Source organism: Bos javanicus, chromosome 1, assembly GCF_032452875.1.
Source record: "Bos javanicus breed banteng chromosome 1, ARS-OSU_banteng_1.0, whole genome shotgun sequence".
In the NCBI taxonomy this organism is placed as follows: domain Eukaryota; kingdom Metazoa; phylum Chordata; class Mammalia; order Artiodactyla; family Bovidae; genus Bos; species Bos javanicus.
The window spans coordinates 127223074-127250423 of NC_083868.1; the positions used below are offsets into that span (position 1 = coordinate 127223074).

The window sequence follows — 27350 nt, forward strand, 5'->3', positions numbered from 1 at the left end:
AACCCCGTGAATCACAGCACACCAGGCCTCCCTGTCTATCACCAACTCCCAGAGTTCACTCAGACTCATGTCCATAGAGTCGGTGATGCCATCCACCCATCTCATCCTCTGCCATCCCCTTCTCCTGCCACCAATCCCTCCCAGCATCAGAGTCTTTTCCAATGAGTCAACTCTTCGCATGAGGTGGCCAAAGTACTGGAGTTTTAGCTTTAGCATCATTCCTTCCAAAGAAATCCCAGGGCTGATCTCCTTCAGAATGGACTGGTTGGATCTCCTTGCAGTCCAAGGGACTCTCAACAGTCTTCTCCAACACCATAGTTCAAGAGCATCAATTCTTCGGTGCTCAGCCTTCTTCACAGTCCAACTCTCACATCCATACATGACCACTGGAAAAACCATAGCCTTGACTAGACGAACCTTTGTTGGCAAAGTAATGTCTCTGCTTTTGAATATGCTATCTAGGTTGGTCATAACTTTCCTTCCAAGGAGTAAGTGTCTTTTAATTTCATGGCTGCAGTCACCGTCTGCAGTGATTTTGGAGCCCAAAAACATAAAGTCTGACACTGTTTCCACTGTTTCCCCATCTATTTCCCACGAAGTGATGGGACCAGATGCCATGATCTTTGTTTTCTGAATGTTGAGCTTTAAGCCAACTTTTTCACTCTTCTCTTTCACTTTCCTCAAGAGGCTTTTGAGTTCCTCTTCACTTTCTGCATTAAGGGTGGTGTCATCTGCATATCTGAGGTTATTGATATTTCTCCCGGCAATCTTGATTCCAGCTTGTGTTTCTTCCAGTCCAGCATTTCTCATGATGTGCTCTGCATATAAGTTAAATAAACAGGGTGACAATATACAGCCTTGACGTACTCCTTTTCCTATTTGGAACCAATCTGTTGTTCCATGTCCAGTTCTAACTGTTGCTTCCTGACCTGCATACAAATTTCTCAAGAGGCAGATCAGGTGGTCTGGTACTGCCATCTCTTGAAGAATTTTCCACAGTTTATTGTGATCCACACAGTCAAAGGCTTTGGCAAAGTCAATAAAGCAGAAATAGATGTTTTTCTGGAACTCTCTTGCTTTTTCCATGATCCAGCGGATGTTGGCAATTTGATCTCTGGTTCCTCTGCCTTTTCTAAAACCAGCTTTAACATCAAGAAGTTCACGGTTCACATACTGCTGAAGCCTGGCTTGGAGAATTTTGAGCATTACTTTACTAGAGTGTGAGATGAGTGCAATTGTGCAGTAGTTTGAGCATTCTTTGGCATTGCCTTTCTTTGGGATTGGAATGAAAACTGACCTTTTCCAGTCCTGTGGCCACTGCTGAGTTTTCCAAATTTGCTGGCATATCGGGTGCAGCACTTTCACAGCATCATCTTTCAGGATTTGGAATAGCTCAACTGGAATTCCATCACCTCCACTAGCTTTGTTCGTAGTGATGTTTTCTAAGGCCCACTTGACTTCACATTCCAGGATGTCTGGCTCTAGGTGAGTGATCACACCATTGTGATTATCTGGGTCATGAAGATCTTTTTTGTACAGTTCTTCTGTGTATTCTTGCCATCTCTTCTTAATATCTTCTGCTTCTGTTAGGTCCATACCATTTCTGCCCTTTATCGAGCCCATCTTTGCATGAAAGGTTCCTTTGGTATCTCTGATTTTCTTGAAGAGATCTCTAGTCTTTCCCATTCTGTTGTTTTCCTCTATTTCTTTGCAATGATCGCTGAAGAAGGCTTTCTTATCTCTTCTTGCTATTCTTTGGAACTCTGCATTCAGATGTTTATATCTTTCCTTTTCTCCTCTGCTTTTCACTTCTCTTCTTTTCACAGCTATTTGTATGGCCTCGCCAGACAGCCATTTTGCTTTTTCGCATTTCTTTTCCATGGGGATGGTCTTGATCCCTGTCTCATGTACAATGTCATGAACCTCATTCCAGAAAAACATCTATTTCTGCTTTATTGACCATGCCAAAGCCTTTGACTGTGTGGATCACAAAGTGTGGAAAATTCTGAAAGAGACGGGAATACCAGACCACCTGACCTGCCTCTTGAGAAACCTATATGCAGGTCAGAAAGCAACAGTTAGAACTGGACATGGGAACAAGAGACTGGTTCCAAATAGGAAAAGGAGTACGTCAAGGCTGTATATTGTCACCCTGCTTATTTAACTTACATGCAGAGTACATCATGAGAAATGCTGGGCTGGAAAAAGCACAAGCTGGAATCAAGATTGCCAGGAGAAATATCAATAACCTCAGATATGCAGATGACACCACCCTTATGGCAGAAAGTGAAGAGGAACTCAAAAGCCTCTTGAGGAAAGTGAAAGAGGAGAGTGAAAAAGTTGGCTTAAAGCTCAACATTCAGAAAACAAAGATCATGGCATCTGGTCCCATCACTTCGTGGGAAATAGATGGGGAAACAGTGGAAACAGTGTCAGACTTTATGTTTTTGGGCTCCAAAATCACTGCAGACGGTGACTGCAGCCATGAAATTAAAAGACACTTACTCCTTGGAAGGAAAGTTATGACCAACCTAGATAGCATATTCAAAAGCAGAGACATTACTTTGCCAACAAAGGTTCGTCTAGTCAAGGCTATGGTTTTTCCAGTGGTCATGTATGGATGTGAGAGTTGGACTGTGAAGAAGGCTGAGCACCGAAGAATTGATGCTCTTGAACTATGGTGTTGGAGAAGACTGTTGAGAGTCCCTTGGACTGCAAGGAGATCCAACCAGTTTTAGCTTTATGCTAAAACTCCAGTACTTTGGCCACCTCATGCGAAGAGTTGACTCATTGGAAAAGACTCTGATGCTGGGAAGGATTGGTGGCAGGAGAAGGGGACGACAGAGGATGAGATGGCTGGATGGCATCACCGACTCTATGGACATGAGTCTGAATGAACTCTGGGAGTTGGTGATAGACAGGAAGGCCTGGTGTGCTGTGATTCACGGGGTCGCAAAGAGTCGGACATGAATGAGCGACTGAACTGAACTGATTACTAAGTGGGCATCAATTTTTAACTAATTTGAGAAAAACCCTTAAAACTGAGAGAATTCTAATTATTTTTCTAGTAAATTAGAAAAAGAATCTTTTATTTGATTCTAAGTGACAGAAATACTTCATTCAGAATATTAGTGTCCAGTAGGAGCAAACAGTGAAGACTCAATGATTTAAAGCTATGTTACAGAATATCTGGGAGGCACTCTTTGAAACACCAAAGTCATAAAGTGTAATAAGAAACTACCTAACTAGCAGTCTTAGCTATGCAGAAAATTGCAAGGAACCAGGAAGTAAGCAAAACATTTGCAGAGCAACCAAAGGGAGAATCCAAAGCCTATGTATTTTAGTCAGAGAGGAAAGTCCTGAAATGTTCAGTCAAAGCCTTTTAATCATATGCATAATTTTAACAAACACAGTACCTACATCCTTACTCACAGTATATTAGCAGTAAAAATGGAATTGGGGGTAAAGATGGGAGTGAGATGTTACATTACCATTCACTGACAGCACAAGAAACTTAAGGTGACAGCCTGAACATAAAGGGGACAATGAAAAACTGTATAAAGCAAACACAGGAACACAAAATAGCACAGCAGTCCAAGGCATGTAGCTGGGAAGTAAACAGCTGCACACATCCATAAGCAGCCCTGAAAACATCACTAAATCAGAGTACTAAATGATAATTAACATTATCAATGAGAGCCCCAAGTCATCTAGAAAATGTTAACTTACGTTCAATGAACTCTTTTTTAGAAGGCAGGGAAGCATGTAATACATTTTGGAAAAATCCAACAAAACAGTTAAAAACAAAAAGCATGGGTGCTTAGAACTGTTGGCTTTGGTAAATAATCTCGAAACTTCATGTAACAGAGCTCATTCCTCCAATGCCATTCCAACATGTTAAATTTCTTAAGGCCTGAAAATAATGGAACTTCCAATGTGTCTATTCTATAGCTTAGACCAATCTAATCATTCTACAGAATTTTATCCTCATAAGATCACTGGATAGAACAGAAGTTCCTAAGAACTGTGTATAGCCTCTGGAACTATGAACTTCCTGGAATTATATGTGAGACCTTGTGTCTCTTGTGTGTACATGCATTTTTTTCTAGAGGAAAAGGATCTGAAACTATCATCTGATTCCTGAAGTCTTAAAGCAAAGACTTCAGAATATTGGTTTAGATTAGAAAATACTTTAAATGAGGAGAAAACAGCCAATTTATTCATAGAGAATGACTAACTTATGAAAACATAATCAGCATATTATACCAGCTATTATTAAAATGTTACTATATATGCGAGAGCATTTATATAGTATTCAATATAAACTATAACCACTAAAACTTTAAGAAACGTGTAGCTTAAAGAATGCTGTCTGGAAGTGCAGGGATGCAGCCTGCTGATCTTTAGTCATTAGAATATTCATATTCCACAACAAAACATCTAGGTGCCTAAAAATATAGTGCATCTGGCTTCATATGTCTTACTACTGTATTTGGACATACTTGGTCATTCTGGCTAAAGATTCTAAGGAATTATGAAACAGAATTTCTTTTCACTTTCCTCCTTAAGAATCTCTACTGAAGCACCCATACTTAACTGAAAGGACATTCTCTTGAAAGTATCTTATGTCTAGTGTTTATCATTTCAGAATTTATACCAGGCACTCTTCACCTAACAGATTTGACAGATTAACCAAGACTCCATTTCCTCTGTCAAACATCCTGAGCGATGCTCATGAGACACTGAATCCTTGTGGCTGCTAGGGTTCTATTAAGCTTGTACCCTTTGATCTCCACTGGTTAGGCTGTTTTGATTACAGAGTCCACTAGGTTTGTTCCCAGACTTTATGCCCTTTTTCCATGCTGTAATTATAATTTACTTAACATTATGTAAAGTGACACAGTAAGTGTCACAGTAAGTGTCACACAGTAAGTGACACCAAGAGGCATATATTTATCTGAAAATCAGGCACTCTGAAAAGCTTTTCAAAAAAGGAGACCAGCACCCACACAAATCAAATTGATTTATATGGTTGCGAGACAGTGGCAAAAGCTTAGGGTAACTATTATGACTCTAAAAGGATTCTATAATTGGGTCACTTTTCAAATATTTATTAATAATTTCCAGCTTCACTTTGGAGAAATCAACCAAGAAAAGATCTTGGCTCTCTATCAAAAGACTGGTAAACAAACATATAACTACTTAAGCTACGCATGCATCTTTTGTTCTTGTTGTCTTAAAGTGATTCTTGCTTTAACTGACCTTTTTGGCTAAGTGACGCTTTGGGTCCTGATCACTTCAAATAGAAGGGATTTTACTGTATGTGACCTATGATCAAGATACTAAGTTCTTGCCAAGGTATCAGAGGCTAGTGGCCTTCTATGGATAATGCTTTACCCCAAAGGAATACACTCAAAAGGCAGAGATGATAAGCATTATGTCAGTCCACTGAGGGACAAACTTTGCCTCTCTGAAACTCTCAAATCACACTATAGGAAGATGGCTTTCTTTACCCAGAAAGACAATTTGTGCCTTTTCAGGAGGCAAATTACTAGAATTTTCATCTTAAGAGTTAGCCAGGCTAATATAAATGAATTAATGTTTTAACTGAATAGGAAACACTGTCTATGGTATAACTGTGGGAATTTTTGGCAAACTACTGAAATCTGAATTTTTGGCAAACTACTGAATCCAATCTGATTCTGGAAGTTCAAGAAACCTCTAAGTTCTAAAATATCTAACTGTTGTTCTTTATATACTAATTTAAAAAAAAAATGGATTTACCATGGGTTTTTAGAAAACAGAGCATACTGTAGGAACATCATTTTTTTTTTTTTTTTAGGAACATCATTTTTAAGTAACACAAGACAGTCAATGTAAGAGAAAAAATGTTATTTACATGGTGTCATTAGTCACATATTTATTATATTTTTAGGGTGTATGCGTCACTGTAAGAAACCATAAACTATTAACGTTAGTAAAAAGGTTCACTAGTCACACTGAGCAGCGGGAAAAGCCATCTTCACTGGGAAGCAGGAGGAGACCTCACAGAAAAGCATAAGCACAACTACCTGGCTGCTTGTGGTAGGTGAGCTCTCTGCTTGTTAAGCAGAACCACCGTTTCTTGAAATTCTTTTTTCCAATCCGAGTTCTTCCCTGAGCTCTTTTATACATCTCACTGCCAAAACAACAGATGTAAACATTTAGCTACAAATATTAAAAGAATTAATCCAAAACACAAAAAAAATTTGCACAGTCATTTCCTCTTTTAATTTTAAATGACATGAACAGTTGTCAAAGACTATATTAAGTAGATGAAACGTCTTTGCCATCTATAACTGCTACATTTATTTTGGCCATACTAAGGGAATAAAATCTTCAAATAACTTAGTATTTACAACTGTCCTATCCAGAACTAAAAAGGCCAAATGAGTAATTTTCCCCTTTAACTTCCAATGAAAACACTAGGACTGAACAATGCTGTTACTTTTTTTTCAAAGTACTCTAACACCCACCATCTCACTATTTTTGAAAACAACTCTCGCACTGTATGGAAAGAAGTCATGTCCGTATGGCATGAAGTTAATAGGACAGTGAGGATGAATTACCTGACTGATGTTACGGGCAGTTTTAGCTCAGAACAAAACCCAGTCTTCTTCACTTCTGCACCCATGCTCTTTGTACTTACTTACTGTCTATACTGAAATACGACTTTAGTATCTAATTTCATTAAATTACCCTTCTTTCAGGTGCACAGGCTCACTTGTACCACTGGACTCTTTAGTTTCAGTAGATGAAATTTCATCCAAGAACTAAATGAAGAAAGGGGCAAATGTTACACTTTGTGATAAGGTACATCATAAATTCAGTTTATCAGTGTCACAGATAGATAATATAGTGAAGTTCTTCATTAACAAGCAAAACACGTATTTAATTGTAGAGGAGACCCCAAAATACAGCTTAAAGGTACTTAAAACCCAGAATATGTGTCCCTATAGGAATAACTCAACCCACAATCCCTTAACTGCAACTCTGAAACCTGTAAAGTTCTGAGTACACAGACCTTTTTGCTTCTGATTTACAGTAAACTCACTTACAGTAACTTAATGTGAACTGGGGAAAGGCTATTTAAAGCCATTTATCCTACTTAGGGTGGATATTCACTAATATGCTACATAAACACTGATATGTTTGATTACGGGGTGTTATAACATGACACCCCCTATAATATATAGCATATACTTATTATCTTTCAAAGTTCTGAAAAACTGAATTCTGAAATACTTCTGTTACCAAAGATTTTTGACACAGGTTGTGAACCTATATTGTGGGTCAGGGATCATCAAACTATAGTTCAGCAGGCCAGATTCAACTGGTTTTTGCAAGGCCCACAAGTTAAGAACATTTTTAAAATTTTTAAAGAGTTGTAAAATCATAGCGAAATATGCAGCACTGCCTTTACATGGCCATCAGTCTGAAGTATTTACTCACTGGCCCTTACAGAAAAGTTTGCTGACTTTTATTATATATAATTGACTTCAGCCCGCAGAGCTAATATTTTCAGTTATGACGAAAGTATAATTTGGGTTCTCTGGAATAACCTGGAAATCTAATAACCATTTAGAAACTTCCTATGGAAAATGTGAGAATGTGGTGGCTCAAGAAAATCTGGATTACCCAAATCCAGCAATGGCAAACCACCCAATGAGCAGCATTCAACTTCATGAATATGTTACCTCAACTGGTCAAGAGATTCCTGACATGTGGCCTTCTCTTCATAGGAGAGGAAAATTCAGGGTTCAGGAACAATTCCTGTTCTTAGAAAAGACTCCTATTTTGCCCCATAAGTGAACTATTTGTTTAGTCCTTGTTTTTTCCTTTATACTTTTCTGTGTTGTCCCGCTTAGGGTTTAAAACAAAAACAAAGTACATTCCAGTAAGGACGATAGTGAATAATCTAAAGCAGAATTTGTGGGCACAGTCATTTTCTCCTAAGACTGGCTATCGAGTGCCCGTGAGAATCTCCATTTGTGGTATTTTCCAGTATAATGTTTACTTCAAGTTCGCTGGAAGAAATCTTGGTAAGTGAAAGAACAAGGACAGAGTTTCTTTTGAAGCATATGTGGGTGACAAAGAAGAAGTATTCAAGGGAACTAAAGAAGGGTCCTATTACGTCTTCAGTTCTCACAAATGGACCATCCACTAATGCAGTGAGAAAGAATTACTTGAATATTTTATTTCTTAGTGTTTGCCTGTGGGCACTAATTTTCTTATTTAATATTTATTATTTATTTATAGTTATTAAGTTTATTACTTATTTGTTATACTGTTAAGGAATATGAGGTAAACCTAGTTATATAAAGCAAAAGGAAACATAATAATTAAGGTAGACTCTAGGCAGGGTGAACACAGGCCTCAATTTGTTCAGGGCCATTCTGTCTACAACTTTGGTCGTGGCATAATCAAAGTACTTCTTTTTATTCTTGAGAACTTTGTAGGTTTGGACACTAAATTATATGGTCAACCTGTTTATAGACCTATTCTGGTATTCTTCCTAGACTTTGTGGAAATTAAGTATAGGATTCAGAGTTATAAACTATTCTCTTCTGGAGCAGTGACCAATGTCATTAGTGAGAGTACTACTAATTAAATAAGAAATTGGGTTTCATAAACTTTTGCTATTCCTAGTGCTGCACATATCTAGATTTAGCCAGTAAATAATAAAATTCATATGTTAGGGCAAAATATCCTATACAAATCTGAGACAGGAGATGTACCACAGTGATAGTTCACGGGAACGTGAGTGGGTGACTCAGAGCAGATCATGAGCAGACTAAACTCCTGACACCCTTAAATACTTTCTCCACTGACATTACCCACTACACATTCTGATGATTGTATCAGCAAAAAGAAATCAGATGCTGCCAGAGCCTAGGTCATGGAAATGGAAAAACAGCCCCCAAAACAAAAGACAGTACATTATAATCTTGCCAACAGAAGTCTGCCTACACTGTCCCACAACTGTTTTAACAATGTCCTAAAAATAAAAAAGCCAGCTTGTTCTTTGCATATTCTTTTTTTTTTTTGAACGTTTTTTAGTGTGTGTTTTTTTTAAAGGGGACATGTGAGTTACCTTTTTTTCTTTTAAATTACGTATTTATTTTCCATTTTGGATGTGCTGGGTCTTTGCTGCTACATGTGGGCTCTCTTTGGTTGTGGTGTGTGGCCTTCTCGTGGCAGTGGCTTCTCTGTGGCAGAGAATAGGCTCTAGGCACATGGGCGTTAGAAGCTGCAGCACGCAGGGGAGTAGTTACGGCTTGTGGGCCATAGGGTGTGCAGGCGTCAGGAGCTGTGGCGTGTGAGCTTAGTTGTTCCGCAGCACATGGAATCTCCCCAGAGCAGGGACTGAACCTGTGTCCCCCACACTGGCAGGCAGATTCTCACCCACTGTACCACTCTGCATATTCTTTTGAAAGACTTCTTCCTCAAAAGCATTCAATCACTGCTTAAATAAATATATATATATATTTTTGGCTGAACTTACATTGTTATTCTAGATGAAAAAGTTCCAACTGGCTTTAATTTTTTCAATAATCATTTTCAGTCATGAGTCTCTGTAAGAATTTTTATTTTTTTTTGTGTGTGTGTAAGAATTTTTAAAGTGCACACACAAAAATACAAACAAAATGTGCTCTTCAACAAAATATACTCTTGGCTGCTGCTGCCACTGCTAAATCGCGTCAGTCGTGTCTGACTCTGTGTGACCCCATAGACGGCAGCCCACCAGGCTCCCCGTCCCTGGGAATCTCCAGGCAAGAACACTGGAGTGGGTTGCCTTGTCCTTCTGCAGTGCATGAAAGTGAAAAGTGAAAGTCAAGTCGCTGAGTCTTGTCCGACGCTTAGCAACCCCTTGGTCACCAGTGAATCACTACAGAACTTGAATGCAATCTTTAAAATCTGACCTTGTTAGTTTGGATTCATTAAGTGAGAATTGTGAAAAATAAGACAGTACTTTCTTCAAGCTAAGCTTAGATATACTTCAAAATAACTTTTCTTTACAAAATTTTAGGGTTTTATAACAATGGCGTATTTTGTTTGGGATGACTCAGAACTAAAGACTCAGAAAGTAAAAATCTTCTCAAAACATTCTCAGCTTCTAAGTATAGCAACTGTGGTTTGTTGTAGGCCTTTTGTTAGGATATTATATACTGTAGGCTTTCATACATATTAAATGAACTTTCCTCAGGTTACTAACCACAAGCCTATACTGTATATGAGATATTCAATAATTCATATATTTTTTTCCCGTGTCAATTAAGTGCCCACTTTATACCAGGTACCATTAAGCCTTTCTCCCGAGACCAGAGATCCTCAATCAGAGGCAATTTTGCTCCTCAGGGGACTTTTGGCAATGCTTAGAGACAGACATTTTTAGTTGTGAAAACCGGGCCTATGCCACTTGCATCCAATAGTAGGGGCCAGGGCTGCTGCTAAGCATTTTACAATGCACAAAAAAGCCCCTCACAGTAAGAATTACCCAAGCAAACTGTCAACGGTGCTGCTGTTAAGAAATCTTAACTCTAGATATTTATAATTAGCGTTGCTAAAACTCATTTAGGTATTTCCATAGCTAAAAAACCCATAGTTATGTATGGAGGGAGAACAGCCGAAAAAGAGAGCCTTTTTATATTTGACAGATAGTTTAAATGTATTTTTTTTAACTGGGGATTGGTTCCCAGGAACAATATAAAATGTTATTTCCCTAATGCTATTTGATAAGTTAATATTTCCAGAGTAAAACAATCATTACCTTTTTAACTGCCATAATATATCCTTCTTCTTGAAACATTTTGAAAAATTCACACATGAATGTCTCTTTGAAACTTGACTAAAAAAAAAAAACACACACACAGAACTTATATATGTTAAGTAGAGAACTAAGAATACAGAATATAATGGGCTGTATTTTTAAGCTTAGGATTAGGGCCCAAAGGGGTTCAATCATATATTTCAAGAGAGTTATGGGGTTTGGAGCTAAAGATTTTTCTCAAGAGCTGCCTGATGATTATGGCACAAAAAGATAAAGACAAGGCTCTTACATCTGTTAACTAGACCCTCTACCCCATCTTAGACACATTAGTTTAAATGAAACTGTCTTCTTTAACAGGTGACTAAGATAAGACATTTAAAAGACAACTATCGCATCTCTCTCTCTATATATAGTTTTTTGATTTTGCTTTGTTTTTAATTTGGAAGGGAGGGAGCAGTGAGTGAGCAGGGATCATAGGGTTTAACAACATTTAGAAGTGTGAACACAAAGCAATACAAAGTAACACTCACCTTGCTTTTGGACAGACTCCCCCAGCTTCCCAAAGTCTGAATAGTTTTTGAGATGAGAGTTAATGTTCTGATTGTCTGTGGATCCTAAAGAACATAGAAAAGACACAAAAAGTCTTGTTAGGTTTTCAAGGAATAGAATTTGTGTAAAAAGTAGAGTGAATGGGCTACAATGCTCTAAAACAGTGACTCAACAATGTGCATTCAAACAAGTTAAAACATAGCAAAAGATGGGCACAGCTCACTGGACTAAGGAATTAAAAGACTAAAGAAGCCATATGTAATTGATAATCCCTCCTGAAGTAAATATATCTAATGATGTGTTACTTTTGAAAGTCATAATCAATTATTTTTTAGGGAGGGGTACAGTATGGTAGTGGAGAAGGCAACGGCACCCCACTCCAGTACTCTTGCCTGGAAAATCCATGGACAGAGGAGCCTGGTAGGCTACAGTCCATGGAGTCGCAAAGAGTCGGACACGACTGAGCGACTTCACTTTCACTTTTCACTTTCATGCATTGGAGAAGGAAATGGCAACCCACTCCAGTGTTCTTGCCTGGAGAATCCCAGGGACTGGGAAGTATGGTAGATGGGACTACCTAAAAAAAATTTTATTTACTTTTGGAATGTCAATGGCATCTACTTCTTTTTACTTTATGACTTAAAATGGCAATTTCCAAATTTTTTGTACTCAACTCACTTGTAAGCATATTCAATAATCTTATGGCTTCTGCAATCAATTGTTTTCACCATGGAAACAAAAACCTAACTTCAGCTTAGGAAATGAGAAATCATTCAGTTCATGTACAATTTTAGCAGAAAGTAACTATTTGAGTCTACAATCCAAGGTGTTTTCCAGGGCTGTCTGCTAGAAAGAAGTAAATATAAATAAAACTGACCAAATAGTGTTCCCTAACAAATCCTTGCTGCTTTTTTTTTTTAATTGAGGTATAATTTACATACAGTGAAATGAACAAATTTTAAATGTATATAGTCTGATGAGTTTTCACACATCCATACATTTTGTATAACTAATTCCTCTATCACTATATAAAAACATCTTTTTTTGTTCTGGAGATTCAGATAAACAGTATTTGCCATCAAAAGACATATTCAAGAAAATTTAGATACAGAAATGCTTTTGTAAACTAAAGTGGTTGATACTCCTTAATATTTTAGTATCACCACACTGAAAATAGACAGTGACTGTGAGGTGAAGAGATGGCTAAGGATGTAAGGCAATTCTGAAAAAGAAGGAATATCTGAGATATGATAAGTTATGATATACTTATGAAATAGTTACACACCTTAATTATAGTTATTCAGAAAACATTTTAGCTACAACATCCAGGATTCCATTATATCTATAAAAGGTCCCTCCAATTCTCTGCCTTTGAAGAATATAAAATTCTTAACAATCTGCTAACAAGCTGAATTTGAACTGAATTTCATCAAGACTTCCCTGCTCAAATTTGGGTAAAACTGCATTTATCTACTTATTCCTTAATCTTTTTCAATTGGATTTTCTTCTTTTCTCCTCTACTAAAACTGACTTCTCAAAATTCAAAGAATCTCTAAATGGTGGTTCTCCTCTTCAATCACTCTGTAACTTTCATTACTGGTCCTGACAATGTCATCACTCTCAGGTCACCAGGATTATTCCTTGCTCTCAATTTCTGTAGTATGAACTGTCTGTACTGCTCACCTGGTACTAATCAGGTGCTAGATTTATGCTTGCAGTTTTAGACTGTGTCTTAAGTGTTTGCCTTATTTCCCCAATTAGAAGGAAAGGTTCATTTAAAAACAAACAATAAAGAAATAAAATAAAAACAAACAATAAAGTTATATGACAGTGTGAAGCAGTCCTTCTGGCATACTGATTAGAAAGGTGACCTAAAATACAGAGTCTGTGATCAGAAGGATTTTACTGCAACCCATCTGTTATAGGGATATGCAAATCCAAGTCTGAATACAAGGCAAGGTCACATGTTCAGAGGTAGGAGTTCTGTTTCTGTCCAGAATGCCATCACGCTTTCGCTGCTCCAGAGCTCTGTACAGAACCACAGAAAAGACAAAGGACACTGGTCCCCTGCAGCTACTCACAGATCATTCATTCTTTGACAAGAAAAGGTGTGTTACTACCACAGCAGTGTGGTTATACTCAGTTCTCAAGTTAAATGAGTGGCCAATGTGTAGTTGCTAAGAGGAGAGGTGGCCTTCAGAGCCTAGTTTAACTACAAAACCTCTGTGTCTCCCCTACACTGTATTAGCAAGTTTCCTTAGGGGAAGGTGTGTCTTCCTCATCAATGCCTCTCCAGGGCTGAGCACAGCATTGAATACACTGCAGGTGTTCACACACCTGACCTGCTAAGAGGCAGTAAGGAACACGGGTAAGCTCATAGTCTGGGAGGACTGAATGGGTCAGAATTCTCATTTAATCCAGTTCAAACTGAGATCAAATCGTAATATTTTAATTGTACGACCCTAAAAAAGTTCTTGAATTGTGGTTTTCTAATCTATAAATGGGGCTTCCCTTGTGGCTCAGCTGGTAAAAAATCCGCCTGCAATGTGGGAGACCTAGGTTCGATCCCTGGGTTGGGAAGATCCCCTGGAGAAGGGAAAGGCTACTCACTCCCGTATTCTGGCCTAGAGAATCCCATGGACTACACAGTCCATGGGGTTGCAAAGAGTTGGACGTGACTGAGCAACTTTCACTTTACCTATAAATGAAGATTATAACAGAACCTACCTCATAAGGTTACTGGGAGAACTAAGTTACAACATGTAAAGTACTTAGACCAAGGTGTAGTACAAAGCAAGCACTAAATAAATGTTGGCTTTTATTATTATTACTTGCTACAAAAATCAGCAAAAAAACAATTAGATAAGATTATAAAATGTTTGGAACATAAAAGGTTATAGACTTAGCAAAAAAATACTGTATGAGAAGGAAAAAGAAACAGCAAAATTAATGAGTTTTAAATGTTAACGATGGGGAACCTGGCGTGCTGCAATCCATGGGGCTGCAAAGAGTTGGACACGACTTAGTGACTAAACAACAAAATGTTAAGAAACATGTCAATCTACGTAGTGTTGATTAAGATTTAAGTAAATATGACTTTAGAACAAAAAGATTATATGCCTTAAGTTTTAAATCTCATACATTTGTAATATCTCAGGTGAATAAAAAGTAAATATGGAGATACCAAATTACATTCCAATGAAAGTTTCTACACCTTCCAGAAATGAGCCTCTTCAAATGTCTGTGAGATTTAAAGCTATCCGCAAGATTAAACCTACAACTAATGAAAGAAAAAAAAAGACAACCCTGTTGTAAAGAAATTTACAAATGTACACAACAGCAGAGGGAAAAGATGATGAGCTCTCTTCCTGCCCATCAACAAGCTGCAACTAACACCAACACTGTATTACCCATGTGTAAGTATCTTTTAACAACAAAAATAATGGGACTTTCAGCCTTTTCTGAAAGAATGAAATGGCTAAGGAAAATAACCAGTTAAATTTAAGTACTGGTTATAAGAAAACACAGCCAAGTGCAACTGGCCTGTTATTTTGTTTTTTCTTATTTTAATGAAAATAAACAAAAATGGAATAAAGCTTTGAAAAGAACAACACTTACTGGATGATGAGGTCGCAAATGAAAAGTATGAGGTGATACTACTGCTACAGCAAAGAAACGAAGAAATACAAAGCTGCTCACTGCAGAATACTGAACATGAGGGTCATCTGCAGGAAAAAAAATGGTGAAATGTCATGCACAAAACACTGAATTACAAAACGAAATGACAAAAAGTATCGGAAAAAAGTATGTAAACTTAATAGGAGATAAATATAACCTGGCTAGTAAGAACTGAATTGATGAAATGATAGTAATGGTTATGACCAAATTAAAGGGAAAAAATCCTATGACTAAAAAAATGAAACTTGAAAAAAAAAATAGTAAGAAATAACAAAGAAAATGAAAGGCAAAGCTGCTAGGTTGTGAGAAATAATTTAATTTGGAAAAATACCTCTTTCCTCATCTATAAGAAGAAACTCCTGAAATTACAACAACAAAAATAAAAGTAGTATCTAGTACTATCCAGTACTCCTGCCTGGAAACTCCCATGGACGGAGGAGCCTGGTGGGCTGCAGTCCATGGGGTCGCTAAGAGTCGGACACGACTGAGCGACTTCACTTTCACTTTTCACTCTCATGCACTGGAGAAGGAAATGGCAACCCACTCCAGTGTTCTTGCCTGGAGATTCCCAGGGACGGGGGAGCCTGGTGGGCTGCCGTCTATGGGGTCGCACAGAGTCGGACACGACTGAAGCGACTTAGCAGCAGCAGCAGCAGCACTATCCAGTAGTAATAATTAAGCCCCTAAGACTAGGACAGGAGATTGTCTTCAGTTTCGGGATACTGTTTCAGTTCCCCCTCAGAAATCTTGATAAAATCAAAGGCTGGATAACAAAATAATTAGAAATCTTTACTTTTAAAAATCTGCCAATATTACCTATAAAAATGCAGATGAACTGAGACAACTTGTGGCTTTGATCACTCAGCTACAGCTGAGTAGCTTTCAGACTGGAGTCAACACTTAACACAACAATCAATCAGATGGCAGAGACGCAGGTGGTGAGGGAAACAATGTCTGCATTTGGTGTGAGTAACTCTTCTGAGCCACTCAGCACGTAGTCACCAAGTCATTTACTATGTAGTTCTTTACATAATAATATACTAATATACTTTATGGGCTTCCCTGGTGGCTCATTGGTAAAGAATCCGCTTGCAATGCAGGAGACCTTGGTTTGATCCCTGGGTTGGGAAGATATCCCCTGGAGGAGGGCATGGCAACCCACTCCAGTACTCATGCCTGGAGAATCCCCATGGACAGAGGAGCCTGGTGGGCTGCAGTCCATGGGGTCACAAAGAGTTGGATATGACTGAGCGACTAAGTACAATATACTTTATAGTAATATAATAACGTTTGCTTCCGTGACTGCTTCCTCCCCGCTCCCCACCCATCTTTCCAGGATAGTTAAGTACAAATGAGAAAATAATGCAAATACTCTATGAGAACAAAACTATCACTACTGGGGTCTATAGAGAATAGAAGACACGTTAATATTTCAGGACAACAATGAGATAGTTAAGGAAATACATTTACATTTATTTAAAATAATAAAAAATGTATTTTAGATTATCCATATAAACAAGAATTAAACAGCTAATGCATATTGAAGGTCAAAATCCCTGGGTAGACTACAGTGATTAGTAACACATTGGAGTGCGTTGGGCCCAGGTTTGAGACCCAGCATGCCTGTTGGCCATGTCACAGGCCATTTGGCAAATCACTTGACTTCCCTAAACCTACGTTTCATTAACTGATGAAGGAGAACGTCCCTGACTCATGTGGTGGTGTGCAGGTGAGAGAGGAGCTAATTCAGGCTAGCACTGTCCTGCTCACTAAGCCCTCAATATGGTTATTATGGTCTAACTCACTATTTAAAAATAAAATCTCAGCACTTCACCCTTCTATATTTTAATGTCTCTGCCCACCCCCCTGCCCCCGATATTTGTTACAAAGTCTGGGTTTAGTATGCTTATTTCAAGCCAACTGTTTACAGCCTTACTGTAATTAGTAAAGACGTCTAGGGCTGAATTTATCTACTTGTTAGGTAAAGAATTCAGGCTCATTTTAGCTTTGGTTAATTTAGTGGAGGGGCAGATAACTGCAAACACCTGTGTGCACATGCACACTTGAAAAATATGATAAAGTAGCAAAATCTCTTCAGATGGTTACAGAAATAAACTTATAGTTTCACACATCTGGGTAAGACTGATAATTTAAGTAGCTGCCTTATCTCCTTTACCCTCCCCCCATTACAAGCAGATCAGGAAAGAGCCATAGTAAATAAGTTTATTTACTTATCAGAGATGCATATAAACAGAATAATTCCAAGTGTTGACAACCAGAGGTAGCAACTATTAATTTTATGAAATGTTGCTAAGCAAAGCTTGGACACAGCTGCTCTTGCAAAATTAAAGCATGACAGTTATTGATATATGTACCTCAAAATTCTAGGTATATTGCAACGGAGATGTTTCTAATGTCTAAAGTCATTTCTGTAAAAACCACTCACCAATAAAACCTTAGCATTCTCAAACTGTCAAATCTAGTCAGTTGTATGGAACTAAAAATTCTCACTATTTTGAATGCATGCAAGTGGAAAATACAGCTGGCACAAATGACAAAGGTGTTTTTATCTATCATATTTAATAGTCTTATAAGCACCCAGTATAAATGTTTACTTATATAATATGTAGTTTGTAATCTTTGCCTTTCTTAAAAATAGTGGTGATTCTGATTGGCATGTAAAAAGTTGCCATTAAATTAAATCATACATTTCATTAATGAGCTAGAACTATTTTTAAAAACAAACTGTACTTAAAACCTTAAACCTTTTACATAAACCAAATACATAAGTCTACATAAAATCATACAGTAAAAGAAATGGCATATTTTAGTAAAACAAGGCACTTACTAGGAAATCTTTGAGTAGCCATTTGCCTTAGAGAATAAAAGATATCACACATTACAGTGGGGCAGCTCATACTTGATTTGACAATTGTACTGAACAACTTGTCTACATAGTAGCGCAGATTCTCCTGCAGGGTTTAAAAAGGTGAACATTAAGATTTTGACTTTTACACATCTTCAATACCCTTTATGGAAAAAAATGCAGTGAAAATGAGATATACTAGTCTATCTAGTATTCTAAAGCTTTGCTTCCCTTCTATAAATTCATTCAGTGAAAGGACAATTTTCATCCTGACCTCATTTAATAAGTTAGATTTAGACTAGTTAGATACAAGAGGTGAATGTATAGAAGAAAATTCACAGGAAGCAACAGAGAATAAAACGATACAAAGAGAAATCAGGGAAACAGCATTCTGAAAACTAGACGGAGGCAATGCTGCTAATAGTATGGGCATCCTGTAAGTAAAAGCACTGCTTCCCTCCAAACAGCATTACTACAACACAAGTGAGAGACAGATACACCATTAAGACCAATTTTAACGCAGTTGTAAAGACAGCAAAGGCTTACCTTATTATTTTCTACATTATCTCCCTCTTTCAATTTAATAGGATCAATTTCACAGGATTTTGAGGATTCACATATCTGGAAAACAGGTAATTTTTCATTTAATGCTCTTTTCTAAATAATTTGGAAAAATGAAAAATTCATAGTGGCCAAAAAGTTTTTTTGGTTTTTCAATTAACAGCATAAGGAAACTTTCTGGCCAACCCAATAACTATTATTTTTCTGATCATACAAATTAATTATAAAAATTTAAACTGTAATCAAGTTTAAAACCCTCATCCAGAGATAATGTATACACCTAAAGAACTATATCAAAAAAACTTTCACATATTTGAAACTCTAGCTACTATACATCTGGTAAGGAATAAATAATTATGTAGAGTACATTATAATGTGCATTCAACTAAAAATACATTAAAGGAAAAGTAAATCATTTATTTTACTTTAGTGTTCAGCCTTATGTTTTCAGTAATGTATGAATGGATATGTCATTCATATCACCAGATCACTTGATGGAAGACACACTATAAGAATGACAAAATATTACTATCTGAGGTATATTCTGTACCTCATCTAGAATAGGTTTTAATGTTACTTTCAGGTAGTGCCCTCCCACTATTTTCATCATCTCATCCAGGCATCGGGTAGCCAAGGAGTTTCCTCTAAAAATTGTGTTTGCATCTCTGAAATACAAACAGAAACAAGGTAAAACCAAGTGCAATAAACAAAGGCTGTAAAATCAATAACCAGGCATTTGACTTTGACCGTGTATACAATTTTAATAATTTTTACCAACCACTTAAAAGTTTGCTACTCTAAGGATTTTCACACTTATAAAAATCCCTTAACAAAAATATAAAAAAACAAGCTAACAAGAAAAGCAACCTGTATTTGAACTACAAAAGTAGTGTGTGTCTCTAAACAAGTGTTAGACTTGATAGGAACGGGAAGCCATCTGATGGCTTTTAATAACACATGTGCATCAGTTCAGTTCAGTCGGTTAGTCGTGTCCAACTCCACAACCCCATGAACTGCAGCACAACAGGCCTCCCTGTCCATCACCAACTCCTGGAGTTCACTCAAACTCATGTCCATCGAGTCGGTGATGCCATCCAGCTATCTCATCCTCTGTTGTCCCCTTCTACTCCGGCCTCCAATTCCTCCCAGCATCAGAGTCTTTTCCAATGAGTCAACTCTTCGCATGAGGTGGCCAAAGTATTGGAGTTTCAGCTTCAGCATCAGTCCTTCCAAAGAACACCCAGGACTGATCTCTTTGCAGTCCAAGGGACTCGCAAGAGTCTTCTCCAACACCACAGTTCAAAAGCATCCATTCTTCGGCACTCAGCTTTCTTCACAGTCCAACTCTCACATCCATACATGACCACTGGGAAAACCAAAGCCTTGACTAGACGGACCTTTGTTGGCAAAGTAATGTCTCTGCTTTTCAATATGCTATCTAGGTTGGTCATAACTTTCCTTCCAAGGAGTAAGTGTCTTTTAATTTCATGGCTGCAATCACCATCTGCAGTGATTCTGGAGCCCAGAAAATAAAGTCTGACACTGTTTCCACTGTTTCCCCATCTATTTCCCATGAAGTGATGGGACCAGATGCCATGATCTTTGTTTCCTGAATGTTGAGCTTTAAGCCAACTTTTTCACTCTCCTCTTTCACTTTCATCAAGAGGCTTTTTAGGTCCTCTTCACTTTCTGCCAAAAGGGTAGTATCATCTGCATATCTGATGTTATTGATATTTCTCCTGGCAATCTTGATTCCAGCTTGTGCTTCTTCCAGTCCAGCGTTTCTCATGATGTACTCTGCATAGAAGTTAAATAAGCAGGGTGACAACATACAGCCTTGACGTACTCCTTTTCCTATTTGGAACCAGTCTGTTGTTCCATGTCCAATTCTAACTGTTGCTTCCTGACCTGCATACGGGTTTCTCAAGAGGCAGGTCAGGTGGTCTGGTATTCCTATCTCTTTCAGAATTTCCAGTTTATTGTGATCCACACAGTCAAAGGCTTTGGCATAGTCAATAAAGCAGAAATAGATGTTTTTCTGGAACTCTCTTGCTTTTTCCATGATCCAGCGGATGTTGGCAATTTGATCTCTGGTTCCTCTGCCTTTTCTAAAACCAGCTTGAACATCTTGAAGTTCACGGTTCACATATTGCTGAAGCCTGGCTTGGAGAATTTTGAGCATTACTTTACTAGCGTGTGAGATGAGTGCAATTATGCGGTGGTTCGAGTATTCTTTGGCATTGCTTTTCTTTGGGACTGAAATGAAAACTGACTTTTTCCAGTCCTGTGGCCACTGCTGAGTTTTCCAAATTTGCTGGCACATTGAGTGCAGCACTTTCACAGCATCATCTTTTAGGATTTGAAATAGCTCAACTGGAATTCCATCATCTCCTCTAGCTTTGTTTGTAGTGATACACATGTGCATATCAGGGTGATATATATATAATGGATAAGGGGAAAAAAATCTTCTGTCCTGGTGTTTTATTTGTGACACATGAATCATTACAATGACAAAGCAAAGATCAGGAACAGGAAATTTTGACACTAAATGGAAAAAAAAAAACTTCATTACTTGTTAAGTTTACTGTTGGCGGACACTGCTTGTTAACTTAAAGAACTGCCTTTTATTACTTGCTTCATAGTCCTTTTAGACCTCTCTACAGAAAGGCTGGTCAATATAAAAAAACTGAGACTGTGAAAAATTTTGTTAAATTAAGGCCCAATTTCAGTGGCGCATAATTAACACTTAATAAAATAAAACTCTTACTGTGTTTCCTTCAAGTCTAGTTCCGCCACTGCAGTGGCAAAAGGAACAAGTTTATCATGGTGGAGCAGCAGTCGTACAAGGGGCAAAACAGCATCATTTTTATCTCGACATATTTCACCCAAAATGTAAGCAGCTGAGGCAGATATTGGCTAGAATACAGAAAGGTGGAAAACAAGCACAAAATCAGAGACGCATGATTAAATGTTCAATCACTATCCATTAAAAAGTAATTCAAATATGCTCATTAACTATAATTATTATATAGCATAATATTAAATTTTTTAACTTAAAAAAAAAAACTTTATTTTGTACTGGGGTATAGATGATTAATAAACAATGTGATAGTGTCAGGGGAACAGCAAAGGGACTCAGCCATACATATACCCATTCTGCCTCAAACTCCTCTCCCATCCAGGCTGGCACATAACATTGACAAAAATAATTTTCTAACTTTTTATCAGAGATGAAATTTGGAGCAGATATTGGTATATAGTACTCTGGTTCAAATAAAACACACAAAAACATACATACGTGTAGAGTATGTGTGTGTATATCTAGACACACATATCAGTTCAGTTGCTCAGTTGTGTCTGACTCTGCGACCCCATGGACTGCAGCATGCTAGGCCTCCCTGTCTATCACCAACTCCTGGAGTCCACCCAAACCCATGTCCATTGAGTCGGTGATGCCATCCAACCATCTCATACTCTGTCATCCCTTTTTCCTACTGCCTTCAATCTTTTCCAGCATCAGGGTCTTATCCAATGAGTCAGTTCTTAGTATCAGGTGGCCAACGTATTGGAGTTTCAGCTTCAACATCAGTCCTTCCAATGAACACTCAGGACTGATCTTTAGGATGGACTGGTTGGATCTCCTTGCAGTCCAAGGGACTCTCAAGAGTCTTCTCCAACACCACAGTTCAAAAGCATCAATTCTTTGGTGCTCAACTTTCTTCACAGTCCAACTCTCACATCCATACATGACCACAGGAAAAACCACAGCCTTGACTAGATGGACTTTTGTTGGCAAAGTAATGTCTCTGCTTTTGAATATGCTGTCTAGGTTGGTCATAACTTTCCTTCCAAGGACTAAGCGTCTTTTAATTTCATGGCTGTAGTCACCATCCACAGTGATTTTGGAGCCCCCCAAAAATAAAGTCAGCCACTGTTTCCACTGTTTCCCCATCTATTTCCCATGAAGTGACTGGACTGGAATTGCCTTTCTTTGGGACTGGAATGAAAACTGACCTTTTCCAGTCCTGTGGCCACTGCTGAGTTTCCCAAATTTGCTGACATATTGAGTGCAGCACTTTCACAGCATCATCTTTTAGGATTTGAAATAGCTCAACTGGAATTCCATCGCCTCCACTATCCACTAGCTTTGTTCATAGTGATGCTTCCTAAGGCCCACCTGACTTCACATTCCAGGATGTCTGGCTCTAGGTGAGTGATCACACCATCGTGATTATCTGGGTCATGAAGATCTTTTCTGTATAGTTCTTCTGTGTATTCTTGCCACCTCTTAATATATTCTGCTTCTGTTAGGTCCATACCATTTCTGTCCTTTATTGAGCCCATCTTTGTATGAGATGTTCCCTTGGTATCTCTAATTTTCTTGAAGAGATCTCTAATCTTTCCCATTCTATTGTTTTCCTCTATTTCTTTGCACTGATCGCTGAAGAAGGCTTTCTTATCTCACATATATATAGTTTTAATAAAATTTGATACTCTGAAATCTTTTTCTCATCATTTATAGAATTATTTTAGCCTTTTCATTTTGGGCTTCACAGGAGGCTCAGTTGGTAAAGAATCTGCCTGCAATGTGGGAGACCTGGGTTTGTTCCCTGGGTTGGGAAGATCCCCTGGAGAATGGAATGGCTACCCACTCCAGTAATGTGGCCTGGAAAATTCCATGGACTTCCCTATAGTCCACAGGGTCACAAAGAGTTGGACACAACTGAGCGACTTTCACTGGACTATTAAGTAACACACAAGATTTTTAAAGTACCTGAACATCTGGTGATTTTAGCAGCAGTGTTTTCAAAGGACCATAGTACTCTGAAGGAAGCACATAGTCTTCTGTATAACATATATTCAATCGAAGGGACCCCAGGTCATCAGTTTTAGATGACTTGTTTCCATTGTCTCTTGGTTGTAGCAAGTACCTAAAGAAAAAATACAATCAATTCTATGCAATGATAATGTGCATCAAAGCTAGAGAGATAATTAAACAGCTAAGCTATAAAAAAGAATCCAAAAAGTCAGTATTTAATGTTAGGATAATTCATTAAATAGCAGAGTATTAATTTTCAGAGGCTAAGTGGTGGCTGTAAATGGAACTAGAAAACTAAAAATAGATTTTTATCCAGGAAACAAAAAAGAAATAGATAGTACAAAAGTCAATATCTCAAAAGGACTGAGTAAGAGTTTGATTAGCCTGCAGGTTAGGAAAAATATTATAAACGATTTAAAATCCAATGTATTATCAAAAATAACTTTTCATTAACTAAATTTAAGAAAGATACATTTGGTTAAAATAGATAAGACATACTATAAGAAGATGTAAGTGATCTCATTTTAAAGTAAATCCTATATTGTAAAAATTTGAACTAATTTTTTAAGAGTAAGTGGTTGAAGGTTTATAAAGAGTTTTTTATATTGTTAAAGGATTAGCACTGCAACTATATTGAAAATGATTTCAGCTACAAAAATTGGATTCACATGAATTTGTAGGATCAAAACCAGAAATCTAAGTTAAAGACTATTTGTCATGGAAATTTAAAAATCATACAAAAGTAAGAAGAGCAGAATACTGAACTTCCATGTACTCATCATCTAACATTACTGATTATCAGTTCAAAGCCATTATTGTTTTAGCCACATCTCTACTCACTCCTCCCATCCCACTTATTATTTTAAAGCAATGTACAGGTGTTTTCTAATTTCATCTATAAATATTTTGGTATATATAACTACATTATCCAGTCAGTATTCAAATTCTCCTGAACTTACTGAACAGTTTTCTAATAGTCTATTCAAATCCAAGTTCACAGACTGTAATTGGTTGATGGATTCAAGCAATTAAGAAATCAGATAATTTATCTATAGAATTTTCCAGTCTTAGGACTATGTTAACTCTATCCCCATGGTATCATTTAACATATTCGTCTGTCTCATTTCCTGTATCCTGGAGTATATTGGATACTGGGAGTATATCTAGGGGCTTGGTTAGATTGAATTTGATATTCTGGTAGGAATACATTGATAGTATTGTGTAGTTACACCAGGAGGCAGTGATGTCATTGTTTTCTCCTTTTTGTGATATTTGCAATTATTGATGATCACTGCCAAGAGTCATTAATCTGCACAGGTTTCAAAATGATAACTATAATTCTATCATTCCTCCTTCAATCATTAGCCAGAATGTTTTTTTATAAAGAAGTCAGTAGTTCTGATATTTACTCCTGACATTTACCACTTATGTCCTCCCCTAATACACTAACTTGATTAAAAATAGGAGAGGAGGTTTTAACAGAATACTAGCTTTGAGAAAGATATGATAAAGATAAATGAGAATAGAGAATTAACCAAGCAATATTTAAAAAATGAAGGAATGGTAATATAAGAAGAAATTATATAGAAATTATAGCACTACCCACAAAAAAGGAATTCCTGTTTCAGAAAACCAAGCTTCAGAACTTCTACTCTCTGATTTGAGAAATAATGATGTAAATAATTTGCCTATGGAAATAACTGGAAATAAGCCTGTCAGCAAAGATGACTCTGAAGTGCCTCCAATGGAAGTCTAGGTGGCAGATCCCCAATCATTCTGGCGTGGGCATCACTTTAGTCAATTTCCCACAGTGTAATATGTATGTGTACATACATACACTACACAGTGTCGTGCAGTATGTTCTGTAGCTCTGCAAATTCAGATACCTAGTTCAATCAGCAAATCTAGAAGTGAATCTGAATCACAATGACGGAGCAGAGACCAATATATTTAAAATAGAAGGCCAATTACTAAATTTATGGCAAGAAATACTGCTGACATGCAAACAACATGGGTTCAAACTACACAATTCCTGGAATACACAATCCCCCACGAATACAGAGGGAAGACTGTACCGCATTCGTGTGGCAAAGATACCTGTACTTTATCGTGACTGATGTATTTTATTACGGAAATGTTAATTCACAAAAGTAGGGAGAAGAGTGATACTATTAACAAGCAACACCCTCACCATCAACCCCATGCATTTATCACCTGGCTTAACTATTATCACCATTTTCTACAGTGTTTCATCTAAATCTCTCATTTCAACTAGTACATTTTTTACCTGTTAACATATAGTTTTTTATGTTTGGTCAATACATTTTTTTACCTACTGGCAAGCTATGTGGAAAGTCAAATTATCTATCAGAAGGTGTGCTGTGGTGACTACAGGGACATAACACAGAGATTTATGGAATCTTAATCTCTCAGCTAAGACAACTTTGCCAAGGAAAGAACAATGCTTCTAGAACAGATTGCTCTTACCCCACGACTGGGCTTGAATGGGCAGTACTCACCCATGTTTGCCTCTTCGGGAGCCTTTTTTACTGTTCTAGATTAACTGCCCCTTCTATTGTAACTCCTGTTTTTCATATATGGTAGAATAAGATTACTTGTATTACAGTTAAAACCTGCTTCTGCCTCCCAGGGACTGCATCTACCCACTCTAAACAGTATCCTCACACTCTAATCAGGTTTACAGACTCTATTTTGGTTTGTTCTATAGAAATTATCCTCAGAGTATATTATTCCCTTATCTCCAAATTGCTGGGGGAAGGAATGCCTTATCCCTCTGGTATTCTCATAAAACTACAAAATATCCGCAAAATAGGTCTACAGTCCTAACAGGGAGGGATTCAGGCAGTGATATGACAGTTACTGATTTTTATGTATACACTGTTTTAGGATGCTCAGGAACTCCAGAAGGGCTCTCTCTGGACACTCTTTTTAAACTTGCCTCCTTGGGTTTCTTTGGCAGGAACGGGAAATTCCTATGGACAAAGTATCTCATCCATGTCTACTGGAACAAAATACAGAATTACAAAATTGTCCTACCCATTCCTTGAAAAGATCTTTTTTTTTTTTTTTAAATGAGAAGGGATCACTCACTTGATTTCTTTTTTAATAATATTAAAAGGGACACTCAAATATTTGCAATTTAAAAAAAAATTGGCAATTTAAAACAGAATATTTTTGAATCTTAAACATACTCAAAAGCATTTAGGTGAAAAGTACTAACTTATTATAGTACACTGGTTAAGAGCACAAACTTTGGAGTCAAAAGAATTTGGTCCAAATTCCAGGTCTGCAACCTTGGGCAAATTGCTCAATCTCTCTGTGCTTGCTTCCTTATCTGTTACATAAGGAGTAAAAATAGTATTTAAATGATTAATCCTTATAAAAACCCTAAGGAGGTTATATAAGTGGAGCTCTTAGAATAGTGCTTTGCACATAGTAAATGTGATTTATAAAACATTTATATACATATAACTGTTACCACTTAAAATACTGTTACAAAAAGCTCAATTTCAACCAACTGAAGGATCCCTTGTGAATTAATCAATCTTGTATGAATTAGAGTTAAAGAGAAAAACCTCAAGATTTGTTACATTGAGGGTATCTGGTGTATCTAAGGTCTAGGTATACAAAAAAAATCTCAAGTATATTTTTCTTCAGTTTTTAAATGAACTGTTTCAGTTTGAAAGAATAAGGAACAGGAATTAAAAAGAAGTTATTAACTGAAAAGGGCACTCAGTTGCTCACATTTTTTTTTTTTTTCCAATTTATAGTTGGGCATAAAAGCAATTCTAATGATCTCAAGAGTCAGGCTTTTAAAAGAAAAAAAAAAAGCATTTGAAAGTTTTAACAAGGCTGTATAATTAAAATTGAGGTATGTAGACAAAGATTACCATTATTTGTGAATAATGCTGCCTAAGCTGGAAAACAACTGTTCAGAGGCAGCTTTTCCAATACGTGAATGTCACTTCTGGTTTCAGAAAGATAATCACTGTCAATGGATTTTTACCAAAGACAGGTGGCAAAACTAGCAAACTAGAAAACCAATT

The 27350-nt window shown here is 37.3% G+C and overlaps 1 protein-coding gene across 10 annotated transcripts in view; it reads right to left on the reverse strand.

The window, feature by feature from the left end:
• RASA2 (RAS p21 protein activator 2) overlaps nucleotides 1-27350 on the reverse strand; it is a 126479-nt gene that overhangs the window by 16724 nt on the left and 82405 nt on the right. For 7 of the 10 annotated variants that reach the window (XM_061419897.1, XM_061419909.1, XM_061419953.1 and 4 more), the window contains 10 exons: nucleotides 23239-23395; nucleotides 21232-21380; nucleotides 19015-19129; nucleotides 18450-18524; nucleotides 17886-18009; nucleotides 14978-15084; nucleotides 11341-11424; nucleotides 10811-10888; nucleotides 6739-6812; nucleotides 6069-6178 (listed from right to left, as the gene is read on the reverse strand). In XM_061419897.1, the coding sequence (XP_061275881.1) occupies nucleotides 6069-6178; nucleotides 6739-6812; nucleotides 10811-10888; nucleotides 11341-11424; nucleotides 14978-15084; nucleotides 17886-18009; nucleotides 18450-18524; nucleotides 19015-19129; nucleotides 21232-21380; nucleotides 23239-23395 (1073 nt within the window). The remainder of the gene's footprint in view (nucleotides 1-6068; nucleotides 6179-6738; nucleotides 6813-10810; nucleotides 10889-11340; nucleotides 11425-14977; nucleotides 15085-17885; nucleotides 18010-18449; nucleotides 18525-19014; nucleotides 19130-21231; nucleotides 21381-23238; nucleotides 23396-27350) is intronic. The other 3 variants (XM_061419903.1, XM_061419917.1, XM_061419974.1) reach the window with 1 other exon arrangement.